Raw genomic sequence first — 14,772 nt, 5'->3', positions numbered from 1 at the left:
CAACTATCCCTAAGCTCTGCAGCTCCTTTCATGAATACACCAAAGACATAGCTCCCTGTCTGCAATGGTTTCTGAGCTGTCCCATTACACAGCTCTCCTCCCATGAACATGTGCATAGTGTTTGGTGGTTTCTCAAACCCTCCTGGTCAGTTCGTATCTGTCTACTTCATCAGATGCTCTTCTCTCTTTGAACAATTATTCTCTTCTCCTTTCTTCACATACATGTCATCACCCACCTCTTAATGCAGTCTCTTTGAGACATACCTCTCAAATCCTGGCCCTTCCCTTTCTCACACAATACTCAAACACACTCTTCCATGTTTCTGCTTTTGGATTTCAGCATCCATGCTAATAGCCTACCCAAAAATTTACCTACGTTTCCTCTTCCCAGCTTCACCCTCAAAAATCACAGAATCATAGAATACTTAGGGTTGGAAAGGACCTTAAGATCATCTAGTTCCAACCCCCTGCCATAGGCAGGGACACCTCACACTAAACCATGCCACCCAAGGCTTCGTCCAGCCTGGCCTTGAACACCACCAGCGATGGGGCATTCACAACTTCCCTGGGCAAATATATCCAATATCTCCAATATAATCCAATCTGATCCAATATATCCAATCTAAACTTCCCCTGTTTAAGTTTGAACCCATTACCCGTTACTTCATAAGGTTGGCATCAGCCCACCTCACAAGCATGTCAAGGTCCCTCTGGATGGCATCCCTTTCCTCTAGCGGAACTGATTCACACAGCTTGGTGTCATCGGCAAACTTCCTGAGGGTGCACTCAATTCATGGTCCATGTCACCGACAAAGATGCTGCACAAGACCAGTCCCAACACCCATCCCTGAGGGACACCACTGGTTACTGGTCTCCTGCTGGACACTGAGCCATTGACCATCCGTTGTGTGCGGCCATCCAGTCAGTTCTTTATCCACCGAGTGGTCCACTTATCAAATTGATGTCTCTCCTAATTAGAGACAAGGATGTTGTGTGGGACACTGTCAGACGCTTTGCACAAGTCCAGGTAGATGACATCAACTGACCTACCCCTGTCCATCAGTTCCCGTAGCCCCACTATAGAAGGCCAATAACCCACCTAAGGTGTTTATCAAATGCTGCTATCTTTAATTCATTCCTTCTGACTATCTCTCTCACCTTCAGCATTGCCTGTCAGCACCATGACATGTCTCTTGGGTCTTTCCCACCTGCCTAGGCCCTCAGTGTGACAACGGGCTGCTTCCAGTTCCTTCCCTCCTTATCTTTACCAATTACGCTTTTATTCCCAACTCTCGTTCCTAACTCCTAGTTCCCTAACTCCTTTCTTTTCTCAATTTTCAGTGGCATTTTCCCCAGTCTTCCTACTCTGAGCTGCCAAAGGCCAAAACTGAGTAGTGTTACTTCACTGCTCCTTTCAGCTCCCCCACCAATCTGACAGGATCTGCCATCTCTCTTCATTTTTTTGCACTGAACTTCTTAGCTGGCTGGAGCATGGCCTGCCCACACTTACACAGCATCTGGCAAACAAAAGCTCTGTTCCGCAACTACCATTTCTAAGAACTAAAAGTAAAAAAAAAAAAGTATCATTCTTTAATACTGATCCTCTTCTCTCCCATCTTTCAAATTACAGCCTTAATCAGTAATAACAAATCATTTTACCATTCTTCAAATTAACCTAATGCTGTGCTTTTTGGTTCTCTGAGAATATTTCGGCACTTAATAGCCACATAAATAACCCTGGAAGTATGCAAGCGTTTCTATATATATAGAAAAGCAAAGCATTACTGAACCAAACTCAACTGAAATAATCTGGCTTTATTATCTGAATCACGAAAGTAATTCACTTAAAAAAGTGACAGTGTCACAAAACTGTACTTTGAAGTTGTACAAAAAATTATGTTTTTTAAAGTATATGACCTCATTGAATATCACATTAAATGAAGAGAACTCTAGTTAAGTCTAACTTTTAAGCTGTTTTTTAGACAAGGAAGGGCACTGCCATACATAATAGATACCATATTACCTCTTGACCAGAAACTGTAACGTATTCTGCAGACGGGTTCTTGATCTGTTTACGAATGTCCAGCAGATGCAGTTGGATTTTAGAAAGCACACCCAGAATCTCGTCTTTTTTCTTTCTGATGACAGGGAAGTCTGTAAGGTCCTTGAACAATTGGGTTTTATCTCCAGTCCTATCCATAAGAAGCATAAGATAAAATAATGGTAAAACCAAAGATAAGTTTTTTAATTCTATGGGTTGTGTCCATACTTTCATTTGCTAATTTTCATTTGTTTTAACACTAGCTTTATTCTTTTCTAAATATAGCTTTTCTGCTACTGGGTCACAATACAGATCATTTACCAAAAGCTGTCATACACACTACATAAATAGAAAGGAACTTTGTATATGAACTCTAAGAAGCTGCACCAAGATAACCCCCCAAATGGTTCAAACCCAATCTGTTCCTGTTTCTTTCTACTGTATCACTTCATGCTCATTCTTGTATTGCTGTCTCAGGTTTCTTGTGTTTCTGGATGTGCATTCTGCAGATTTCTGTTTGTTCTCCATCAGTTGAGCAGAGCAAGAAAAGGAAGCACACGACAGACCATTCCTTTCTGCCTCAATCCTAATTCTGGAATGGAATTGCTGTACCAACCTGGTGCACGCCAAGTGCTGACAACATCTTTATCATGAGTAAATGCGAAGATTTAGATAATTTCTGAACACAGATTTGAAATGTATTAAGAATTTAGCCAAACTGACAGATTTTCATGTGGATTGAGAAGTCCCTCCCAATAGGACTTCATCAAAGCAGAATGTCATCAGGAGTTTCTCAGAGCAGCTTCCTTCTTTTCTCAAGGGAAGAGCATTTTTAATGCATGCAAAACAAAGACTCTTTTTCTAGTCTCAGAGTCAGAAAATGACAGAATTGTTTTGGCTGCACTATCTCAGCTCAGGATTGAAACCCGAACACATAATGTCATTCAAATGTTTAAAACTGGAAAGCGGAAATATTATTAAAAAGACGGTTGTCACCAAAAATAACAAAAATTTAACTTAATAAGTAGCAGGCAAACAAAGTAGTGAAATCAGCCCTAAGTTAACTGGAAACACATTTGTATTTGAAAGCAAATACAAAATTGTACGTGTTAATTGCGTAATTACCCTGAAATCAAATATTTGGAGAGCAAGTAATTAACAAAGAAAGTAATAAAATATGGAAGTAATATAAAGTCTAATAGTCTACCCGCTCCAATACCCCTTTGCCTGAGAATGAAACTACAGCTGGTCACAAACCAATGACCAGCCAGGTAACAGTAAGCTGTGCTTTGATTTTTGCATTACATGGATGTAGTTATTGCATAAAATGACAGTAAAAATGTCACTTTAAAATACATGTTGTGGTTTAAGCCTCTGACTCTGCTTAACTCTTGGGATCAGACAAAATGGCCGTGGGTAAAACACACTCTGTGTGTGTGCCAACATGGTGATCCCCATCACAATCAGCAGGCAGGTTCCAAGGGTACCCAAAGGCCATTCAAAACCTTCAGAACTCTCAAATGATGCTGCTGTACTTGTCACTGGGGCTGTAGCTGCTGTAGCACTGTGGTTTTGACTTTCAGCCTGGGAACAGAGCTGATAACACTGATGTTTAGACTGACCAAGGACTTTGTGAGTCTCATGCTCTGCCAGGGAGGAGGAGAAGGTGGGAGGAAGCAAGGACAGGACACCTGACCCAAACTAGCCAAAGAGGTATTCCATACCACAGCACGTCATGCCCAGGATGTAGAATTGAGAGGGCCCAGAAGGGCTGGATCACTGCGGGGTGGGGGCGAGGTACCAGTTGGTGAGCGGTTGTATTCTCTTCCTTGTTATTTCCTTTATCATTACTACTATTAGTGGTAGCAGTAGTGATTTGTGTTATACCTTAGTTATTAAACTGTTCTTATCTCAACCCATGGGAGTTGCATTCTTTTGATTCTCCTCCCCGTCCCTCCAGAAGCGGAGGGAAGAAAGGTGTGGGGGGGAAGTGGACTTCGTGGCTCTGATTTACAGCCTGGGCTTAAACCACGACAGATCAGTATTAATTTTTAGAAACAATTTTGTGCTAATTAGACCTGTTTCCATGGGAATGCAGTAAAAAGAAAAAAGAAGACTACTAGTAGCCAACAGCTGATTGTGAAGACTGTCAAAAATACAAAAGTTGACAGTTAAAAAAACCAAACAAACAAAAAAAACCAACCAAAAACCCCAAAAAAAACCTACCACAAACCTCAAAATCTCAAACACCCTCTAAAAAAACCCTGGATCACAAGGATGCTTTTGAATGCCACTACACTATTTTACCCACACCACATAATAAAATTAACACATAATGCAGTATACATACATGTGCATGTATGTATAAGTAGTCACTGTGATTGCAATGAAAGAAAGGGGTTTGAGTCCAAATAATATTGCCACACAAGTTTTAAATGTATAAAGACCAAAAGGTGAGGTTTTTTAGTAATTTTGAATAAATGCAAATAAAACGTATGACTTCTGCAGATCTCTGATACCTTCTACTAATACTATTGTATCTTATTTTTGTATACTGTTCAAGCCATTATCTATACAGTAACAGAAAAAAAAAGGAAGCATATTTTACACCTATCTACAGTAATTCTGGTATAATTAAGATACACTCTGTTTTGTCATAACCTGCCACAACTATAACTGAATCACATTCATCAGTAGAAATCTCATAATCTCACCTCTCCAATAGGCGTTGCAAATACTTCAAGCCTTCTCCACTTCTAAATTTACATACCTTGCATCTGTCTCTAATTCTGAAGCAAATAAAGTAAGGTCTAAGCACTCTTAAGTTCTTAAATTTCTTAATTTTAAATCTCAGTTAGAGAAAGATAAAAAAAGATTTTATAAATAGAATGGATGTTTTAGTCTGTTTTGAAAATAAAACATCAAGACTATACTGCCCCAATATAAGAACATATTAAACTATAGACCATATCTTTCATCAAAGAACCTTTACCTATATCACAGTCAATTATATCTCATTAATAATTAATCTCATTAATATCTATTCAGTCTTATATCATCATGTTAAAAGTTAAATGAAACTTGCTTATAGCATGGAAGTTTAGGAAGATCTATCTATAAAACTAGGAAGATCTATCTATAAAACTATTAAACTTATTTTCTCTGTCATTAGTGACCACGCAAAGAGATTTTTAGAAATGGATGGAGGGCACTCAAAGCTTTGATGAATTTTCATAAAAAAAGTCAAAGGCTTATTCCTGACAGCAGAGCAGCCACTCTGCTAAAGGTCATGTCTCTTCTCAAAAAAAAAAGCTTCTCTATTAAAAAAAAAATAATTTAAAAGTTGTTAAACAAATTACCATGAGCAAAACATATTTTGCTCTAAATTCATTCCCCAAAAAAGCTGAAAAACTTTCAAAAAATTATGCAGCCTGAGGCAAACACCCACTAAGCAAACTACTTTCTCTCATAGTTTAACTTTAAAAAAAGAATATAAGCTGTAGAAAACAACCTCTGCTTTAACTAAGTAACCTGTACATAAAACAAAAAATACAAAACTAAGGTATATTAAAACCAGATGTGTAACCCTCATAACTGAATACATTTACTCAGAAAGTCTATGAAGCACTGAAGATTCATGTATTTTCTATACTTACTTGGCTGCTTCTTCATTAAGGATCTTTAAATAATGTTTTACTGGGGAGAGAAGTTCTGGGATTTCCAACAGTGCATTTTGTAATAGAGGAGTTTTCACATAAGACTGTATGACTGGAACAAGAGCTTGAATCTCCAAGTCCAGGCGAGACAGGGTGCTGACTATCAAGAAGAACTCTTGGGTTGAGCACTGAGAAAGGAAGCAATGTCTAAATCATTATGGTGTATTATATTTTCATTAAATTCTACAAGCTTTTATGCTCTTTTGAAAATTATACAAAATACAACAAAAATGTATGGACTGTTTCTAACACAGCTGCATAATCTTAAAAAATTCACAAGGTTAATAAAGCATACTACTATTTCAACCACTGTTGTTAGGAACCAGTCAGGAGCTGATCTCCGTTATTCCTGTTGCTGGATAGAGACGCATAAAACATATTTTACTGATCTGTAGATCAGATATTCCTTCTTCAGTGCAGTGAAAATACAGAAAAAAAGTTTATTTTCCTCACCTGAGAATGCAAGGAAGGGAGTACGATATACTGAATGCTTCTACTATGAAATTCTTCATACGCTACATCCTTCTCTTCCTACATTATGTTTTCTCTCCTACCTAGACAAGAAATAGCCTAGTATTCAATTTCTGGTCAGTGTTTTCTGGTAATCGGTACAACATTAACTGCAGAACATGTAGGCTTCCACGAATCACTATTTCATAAAACACTCCTACATTTTTATTTTGCCACCCCTTCTCTTTCAAAATCTCTCCCCAGAGGTAAATTTTTCATTCTCTTTCCTTCCCACAGCCATATGCAAGAACTAAAACAATTCTCTCATCTGTTACACTGTAGTTATTTCTTTCAAATAACTTACGTACCCAGAAGCAAGTATTAACAAAAATGCAGGGCTCTAAAGGAACACTTTGTCTCCTTCCCCACATACATAACCCTAAAATAAGTTTGTTCTGTAATGCCTTCACAACACAAACACCATATAAATGCAATCTTCTGAAAACCATAAACAATAAATTAATGTACATTCCAGTTACAGCCTTGGCCCTCTTCTCATTAAATACACATCACTGCTGTGACCAGCAATGGAAGAGCGTCCTCCATGCTGTATAAACGCAGAATAAAGATACATCTGGACCTGCAGCCTTGGCAATCTACTATGGAAGTAGTAGAACACTACTGGAAGTTGTAAGTGACTGACAACTATAAGGTTAGAAAGAAAATAATTTTTAATTGACGTGTTCACTGATTTGCTCTATCATAAAGGCTGTATTAAACAAAAATTAAAAAAAAAATAAAATCATTCCTGGCCATTTAAAATGCATTCAGTCACAGGAGTAATTAAATGTTACTGAAGTTATCATAACGCCAGTATCTGTTACATACTCTCCTGAAGCATGGCCGTATGCTGAAGAACCCTATCAAACAGGCAAGGCTGGTAGATATTCGCTGAAGGACTGTGTAATTTAACCACGGTATTCCATGACAGTTTGGAAGACCAAAGAGATTTCATTCTGAATTGTTTCTGGAAAACCTAAGTTCATCTTTGTTTCAGACCCATGTAAATTAGGGATATAAGAGACCCACTGGGTGGTTTCCCTGCAACTGCTGAATTTTTCTGCATGAGTTTTCTTTTCATCTTCTCTTGGGCCCTAGTATTCTTAGAAACTGTGTGCTTACCACTTCCTTTCAGAAATCAATCCATAAAGCAGTAAGTATCATCATGTAAAAGTTTTATCAGACAGCCTAAATTTCCCTTCCATCAAATTAATCCCAGCATCTCTAGCTTTACTCTTTTGTACAACACTACCTCATCTGCTTTTCTGCTGTTAACAGGGTGTAAATAAGTATCACTAAACATTATGTTCTCCTCAATTTAACTAAATCATCAATTTAACCAAACTATAGTCTTTTAATCTTTCTTCTAAACAATCCATTTGTCAGCCTCATGAAAACTTTGGCTCTCCCCTGCACTCACTGCAATTTATCAGCATCTTTCTGATAATCTGGAACTTACTTATTCTATCTTGCAAAAGCTCTGACAAGAACATAAAACAAATAATAAAGCAGTAAATCTGTCAATGACATTTGAAGTCAAAGCACAAAGGAAAGGTCTGAAAGACTAAATAAATGATAAATCCAGGCTTGGACTGGTAAAGTAAAATACAGTATGACCGAGTATATCATCATCAACATTGATGCAGATAAAAGGACAGGATTCTGCAAGACTTCCCTTGACTACAAAATGAACTCAAGGAGGCAAAGGCTGAAGCCATGCCACATGAAATTGCAACGTTGATCCTTGAAAAACAGTATTAGCTGATTCATAGCAATGTCCAGAAAAGAAGAAGGAGTAAATATGGACAGTAAGAAATACATCAGTTGACCAGCTGGTGGTGGTTGTTTTAACTGTTCTTTAAAAAAAGGAATAAAAAAGGGATTTAATTAGTACAACACCTACTGAAGGTGGGAAAAGGAAAAAGTTCTAAGAATACATAAAAACTTCTCTAAGATGTTCTTCAATAAACGGTGGTGAGGCTTGTGAGGGTGAGGCTTCAGCAGGGGTAAGAAACTAGATTTCAAGCGTCATCTATAAAAGAATTGGAGAGGGGGGAGCAAACAAAATTGGTCATGTACAAAGCCATAAATGACCCTGAAAGTTACCATGAGATTTCTCAAAGGATGTCTAATGAACACGCCAAAGCTTCTCTAATCTTTAATTTTTATTTTCTGTAATTTTTAATTAATTTTTTAATTTCTCTAATCTTCATTTCTAATGAACACGCCATGGCGACTCTGAAAACTTACACACCATTAACAGACATACAATGAGTTAAAACCTATCTGATTTTACTGTGAGCTACGGTCTACAGTACCTCTGGAGAACAGGAAATCCAGCATGCTTTACTGCAAACAATATTGTTAAACGCAGCATTCCCAAGAAAGAGGGTGAACATACCCTTTTTTTGCTTATTCAGAGCATTACTGTTTCTCTTGGCTTGATTTTTGTAACACCGCAGGACTTCGCATTTAAAATTTAATGACTCCCCTGCAGAAATGATTTACTAAGCAAACATGTAACTTGGAACAGATGCACAAAAATACTTCGGAAAAGCTGAGGTCCACTAAAGTGGGACTGATTTCACTTAAATCCTAAGTAACCTTATAAAATACATGTAACACTATTATAAATTAGAAGCTTTAAAATGAAGTAAAAATGGCTTGCATAAAGTGGGATTAATATTCTTGCATTCACGGAAGATTCTCGCAAGCTTATTCAATGCAAGTTTTGAAGTCTAACTTTGAAATACCATCAATGGTAGCTGTTAGAGTTTCTTCGGCACAAGGAAAATAACCTCAGAGTTGACAGTGATGCCAAACAATAGTTTCAACCAGCAGTTTATCCAACTGTACTGAAAATGGTAGGACTGCCATCAAAAACAATGCATGAAAGATCACAGCAGTATGCCAGCTCTAACACATTTTCAACAATGCTGAAAGCAATTTAGCCTTGTTTGCATTAGTGGAATTGTCTCCTGCAGATCTAGAAGGGAGCCACAGAGACACACTGCTGACAGCCATTGACCACCCCAAATTAAAAGCATTTTAAATTTTTTAAAAAAAGTGAGCTGAAATGCAGCATACATTTATCACTCCTAACAAAATGTACTATCTACCTTTATATTTTTAATATAGTGAGCATAGTGGTTTTGGTTTAGGAAAAATGAGAAATTTGATTTTAAGGTTACTCTGTCGCCTTGTTACGACACTACTTCTATTAATTCAGATTATCAGGGGACAACTTGCTCAAATCAGCAAGTCTAAAAATATCTATGGTGCAAATTCTTTAAAAGATTAAAAGTATAGCATACACAAGATGTGCTTTCATAGAAGAAAAAATTTAAAATACAAAAGGTACATGTTGTCTGAAGTCAACAACATGCTATGGGGAGATTTTAAACATTCTATTCAAGCAGTAACTAATTTCCTGGGCATATACAGTAGATATTGATTTAATTGATTTAGTAAGAGAAAAAAAAATATTTTGAAATACAACATTTTTCTCTGAATCTACTCAAAATAACACAATCTTCAATGAAGTATTAAACATACCTTCCAGAGAAGGGCACATTTTCAGCATCATTCTAGATGACAAGCTTATAGCAAAGATTTTAAACACTCAGCAGTCATCTAGGCAGCACATTCTCCATCAAGGAGTCAGAGCACAACAGTGAAGTATTCACTGGAAAACCAAGGGTAAATCCCTGGAGGCATTCAAGCAGCAAATACTCTCCTTTGTAAGCAACTGCCCACCTGCTTTATTTTGCACAGGTGAGCAGCCCTGATTAAGTGGGCAGCAAAGTTTTAGACAGTGATTTAGAACTGAACAGGCTTTTTCAACTGCAAGAAATTGTGAGGAACTGCAAACAAGGGAGAGCCTATGGCGGAGGCCAGAAGCAGAACAAACTGAAATTACACTTTCCTACACACCCAGAAAAGGTTTGATTATTGACCTCACACCCTGTATAGCAGTTCAGTGAAACAGCTTCACTTTAATCTGTTCTAAAATTCAATGACTATTTGTTATGATGATTCCTGTTCACGTTGGTGACTGAGCTTTAGTAAAAAAAAAAAAAAAAAAAAAAAAAAAATTATTGCGCAAAAGGTACCAGTAAGATAAACATTTAGGGATCTAGGCTGTATAAATATTTATCTTCTGAAACACACTGCATGAAGCCAGGCATGAAAACAGCAAGCAACATCAGGATGGATCTGTAGGACACATGACTGAAAGTACTGATGACATATTTACTCTGTACTGGGGTTTAGATCTGTTCAATCATAGGTCTCCAACTGCTCTATTGCCCTTCTGTGCACTCCAAGACAAGACTAAGCAGTAATCATTCTGACTGAGACACAAAATAGGGTCCTGCTATTCGTATTTCCCCCTGTCCTGAGATGCAGATCACAAAAGGAAATGCACATGGCCTACATTTTGTTCTATTATTTGGTGGCTCTCTCCAGGGCCTAGAGGGCACAGCTGAACTGGTTATGGAAAACACTGAACCAATGTGTCCTTCCAGGAAGATCTAGTTTTGCATCTGCTCCACGCCCTCCTAGAAAAAGCTCTTTGCAATTCTCTGTTTCCTCTTGAAGTCAACTTTTCAATGTTACCAAGAAGTCTTCAAACAGTTGATCTCCAGCCACCCTTCTCTTGACCATTCTGCTGTTGACAGCATTTCTGGCTGGCAAGATGTCAGGTGCTGGAGCTGTAAAAACTAAGAACCAGTCCTTGTATTAATTGCACTCTCCATAGAACAGTAACTTTGTTCCTGTCTCCTTATTCATTCTCATAGTCCTTTTTCAAGCTGGGACAAACCTGGAGCTGGTAATACAACCTCCACGGTAATACCTCACTGCCACTACAATAATGCTGCTCTAATTCCACATTGCTCATACCTGGGGTTTGATCAGCAATGCTGTTTGGTGGTCTGGGTTTGGGGCAATGGGAACTTGTGGAGGATCAGATTTAACAACTGTCAATATGAATGATGTTACCAAATAAGAATCATTAGCAGACTTACTAAAACAAACAAACAAACAAACAAACAAACAGACAAAAGTCAGACCAGGAAAATACACAATGATGTTATTTATCGGAAGAGTTTCCGTAAGTCAGTTCCAAAGCAGAGCACTGTTTTGCCTTCATTTTTTTCTGTTTCCTCCACAGGTTACTGGTGCAAAATGCATTGCACAATAAAAAGTTCTGCAGTGGCTGATCTGAAAGAAAGATGTTGGGAATAACTAAGACAACCCAGCTATCTCTGTCTACTTCAGAGTTCTGCCTTCATGAAACATACCTCCTCAAATGCTTAAGTCACTGGAGTCTAAATGGCCTGAAGGATGAAATACTTGCCACATTCACCTATTTTTCCTGCAATTGACACTGAACTAACAAGCACATTCATTTAGTTAAGCCATCAGTGCGTGGCACTTGAAGTTCTGGATCCCTTAATGGGAATGAAATTACAGTGAATCTCATTCCAAGCATGTGGGAGATGGATATCTGGAATTAACAGAACTGTAAAGGTTTCTATAGCAGGAACTGAAATGAAATAATTCACTGGATATTCTGGGGGAGGGGAGAAAAACCAACCAACCAAACCAAACAAAACATCAAAACCTCATGAAAACCAGTTACTCCATGTTCTTGAATATGTATCTGCTTTGCAGGGACCTTTCTTCAGATTCCATATCCACTGTCCGTCTAGACTGAAAATCTGTTTCCCCGCGTCTGCTTTTGATTCTTTATTCAAAACACACCCCATCTTTCAGGGACACTGTCATCTCCTCGAAGTCCAGGAGTTCTTCAGGGAATACTCAGTGACTCTTCACAGTGTTCTGGAGTGGATGACAAACTAGATTTTTACCAAGAGAAGCTAATTCATTAGAGGAAAAGTGATGCTTGGATCTTTTCCCCCTCATTTACTCTTCTTGAGGATTCTCTGGGAGCACCCTCCTCTCCTGCAACTTCTTTCCAACATCTGATTCACTACACATATCTTCATGCTACAGTGAATACTGTTAACACAAACTACATTATCACCTCATTCCAAAAATCACATGAAAATTGAGGATCTCTAAATGTTTCCACCTAAATGACAGCTTTAGAGCTGAGAAGGGGTAAGCAGTCCTACAACAGAAGGGACACGTGAAGAAACACATACCAACTACTATAAAAAAAAAAAAATTATAAAAAAAAAGGAAGCACAGGATAGGATTGCCAGGTTGTTGCTGTGGAATACAGTTGTATCCCTACAAACATTTCTTTGCAATTCTTTACATTCTTTAAATTCTACATCTCTGGCAGTGTTCAAGGGCAGGGTGGACAGAGCCTTGACAACATGGTCTAGTGTAAGGTTTCCCTGCCCATGACAAGGGGTTTGGAACCAGATGATCTTAAGGTCCTTTCCAACCTAAATCATTCTATGATTCTGTGATAGGGTACATTTTAGAGGATGAGGAAGTTGGTGCACACTCTCTCTTTCCATAAACTTCATTATGGCTGTAAGTGTTCATTGACACATCTCATTACATGTAATTATTAAAATGTGCAAGTGAGATCCAAATTACAGAATTTATAAACAAATTAACATTAATTTGAAAACAGCTACCTACAGCTAAGTGGCTTCACTTTCAAGCGTGATTTTAGATAAGCATACAGAATGCAGTGGTTTGTTTTAAAGGGAAGTAACCTATGGCACAAGGACGTATCGCATAATCCCATCTCACTGAACCCAGCCACTAAATCATAAATACCAGAGATGTATCTCCTCTTAGCATTAGCAATACAGTTTATGTATTCCTGAACCCTACACAGGCATTTCTTCCATCAGCATATCACTGATTAACAAATAAAATAATGCTCTACCATACGGCAAAAGTAATTTTTATGAACTCACATCCTTTTATTAAGTCAGCCTGAGTCTTGCTAAGAAGAAAACATGTTTAAACAAACATGCAAAAACTATGATATGTTAAGAAAGAATGACGCCATTTGGGAAATAATATATTAGGGTAATTATGGATATACCTTTTTGTGAAAAACACTGCAGAGGCCTCTTTCTATATCTGGCAGCTTACAAAGAAGATTTTGAATCTGACCAAACACACTGGATTCTGACAGCAGAATTTCAGACACTGCATCAAGCCGGGCATTGATTTCACTGTAAAAGAACAATTGTAAGACCAATAAATAAAACTTGTGTTTTTCTGAGGGAAAGGCATATACCTCATGAACTTTTTCCTTTGACTTGTTTGTCTTTGTTGGTTTTTTGGGGCTTTTTTCCTCTTTGCTTGGGTTTTGGGGTTTCTTTTTAACTTTGACTAAGGCCACATTCTCATGAATAACTAAGTAGAAGAATTTAGAAGAATTGAGAGATGCAAACAATCTTGGGCTTTCACTGGAGATGCAAGCAAAAAGCTGGATATAAACTCATTATCCCCTCTCTACGTCCAAACCAGCTGAATACACATCTACATGTGCTTCCAGTGGTACATTATATGAGAAACACTGAATCCTGAACAGTCAATCCTAAACCTTCAGACAAGTATCTGGGGGAATTTACATTTGAACTCTACATCTATTCCAACAGAGTATAGATACTGGTTACCACTTTGCCTCTCTATTTTTGATTCGGACCAGCAACTTGTAATTACATGAATCAGAATGAATGTTGGGTTCCTCTCCCTGTAACATTAGCCTCCATATTTCAGGACTGAAGTCAATCAATAAGGTAATACTTTTTATGCGAAGAAACAATTCCACAGTTATTTGCACCTTCCTTACAATTATGTTCTTACAGCCACTGTCAGAAAATAACTTTAAAATGAACAGCATACTGCCAAGGTTCACCTCAATCTACATTGCTGCTAATGGCACAGCTACAGCTTCCAATACACCCATGAACTGACTGCAGAAAGCAGAGCTAAGGGAAACTCCATTTTTATTTTTGTGCAACCAAACTACCTCAATACTGCTTTCTAGTAGGACACTGAGATTAGGGGTATATGGCTGTAACGATAACATACAAGTTAGGAAATTAACCTTTGGGAGTTAGTGAACCAAAACTCAGTGCATGCAACACAAAGGAAACAGTGTCCATTTCCTTCTAGCCCACCCTAAGACAGCAGTGAAAGAGATGTGTCAAAGTTAAACAGCATGATTCCTCTGAACATAGCTTTTCCACATTCAGGCTTCATCTCTGAGGTAACTGTGCACTACAAAATAGAATCAACTGGATGAAGGCTGAGCTGAGATTTGCTGAGGTTCCACAGCAAAAAAATATCTGTTCCAGATTACACATTACTCCATAGTCCCCCCACCAATGTGCTGCTGGGCACACTCTGTGAGTACCAGCGCACTGGAAGGGTTTAGCTGTCATCCAGAAAGCTTCTGGCAAGTAAAGCTGAATTTGAAACACAGAATCACTGGTTTGGGTTGGAAGGGACCTTAAAGCTCATCCAGTTGCAGCCCCTTGTCATAGGCAGGGACACCTTCCA

At 38.1% G+C, this 14,772-nt stretch overlaps 1 protein-coding gene across 1 annotated transcript in view; it reads right to left on the bottom strand.

The window, feature by feature from the left end:
• The window catches only part of MSH3 (mutS homolog 3), a 124,555-nt gene that overhangs the window by 47,631 nt on the left and 62,152 nt on the right, over positions 1 to 14,772 (bottom strand). The window contains exons 13-15 of the mRNA XM_080636996.1: positions 13,304 to 13,436; positions 5,698 to 5,885; positions 2,024 to 2,192 (exon numbers count right to left, since the gene is read on the bottom strand). Of these exons, the coding sequence (XP_080493122.1) occupies positions 2,024 to 2,192; positions 5,698 to 5,885; positions 13,304 to 13,436 (490 nt within the window). The remainder of the gene's footprint in view (positions 1 to 2,023; positions 2,193 to 5,697; positions 5,886 to 13,303; positions 13,437 to 14,772) is intronic.

This window comes from Psittacula echo (genome assembly GCF_963264785.1).
Source record: "Psittacula echo genome assembly, chromosome: Z".
Classification (NCBI taxonomy): Eukaryota; Metazoa; Chordata; class Aves; order Psittaciformes; family Psittacidae; genus Psittacula; species Psittacula echo.
This window is presented reverse-complemented; position numbering and strand designations above follow the sequence as displayed.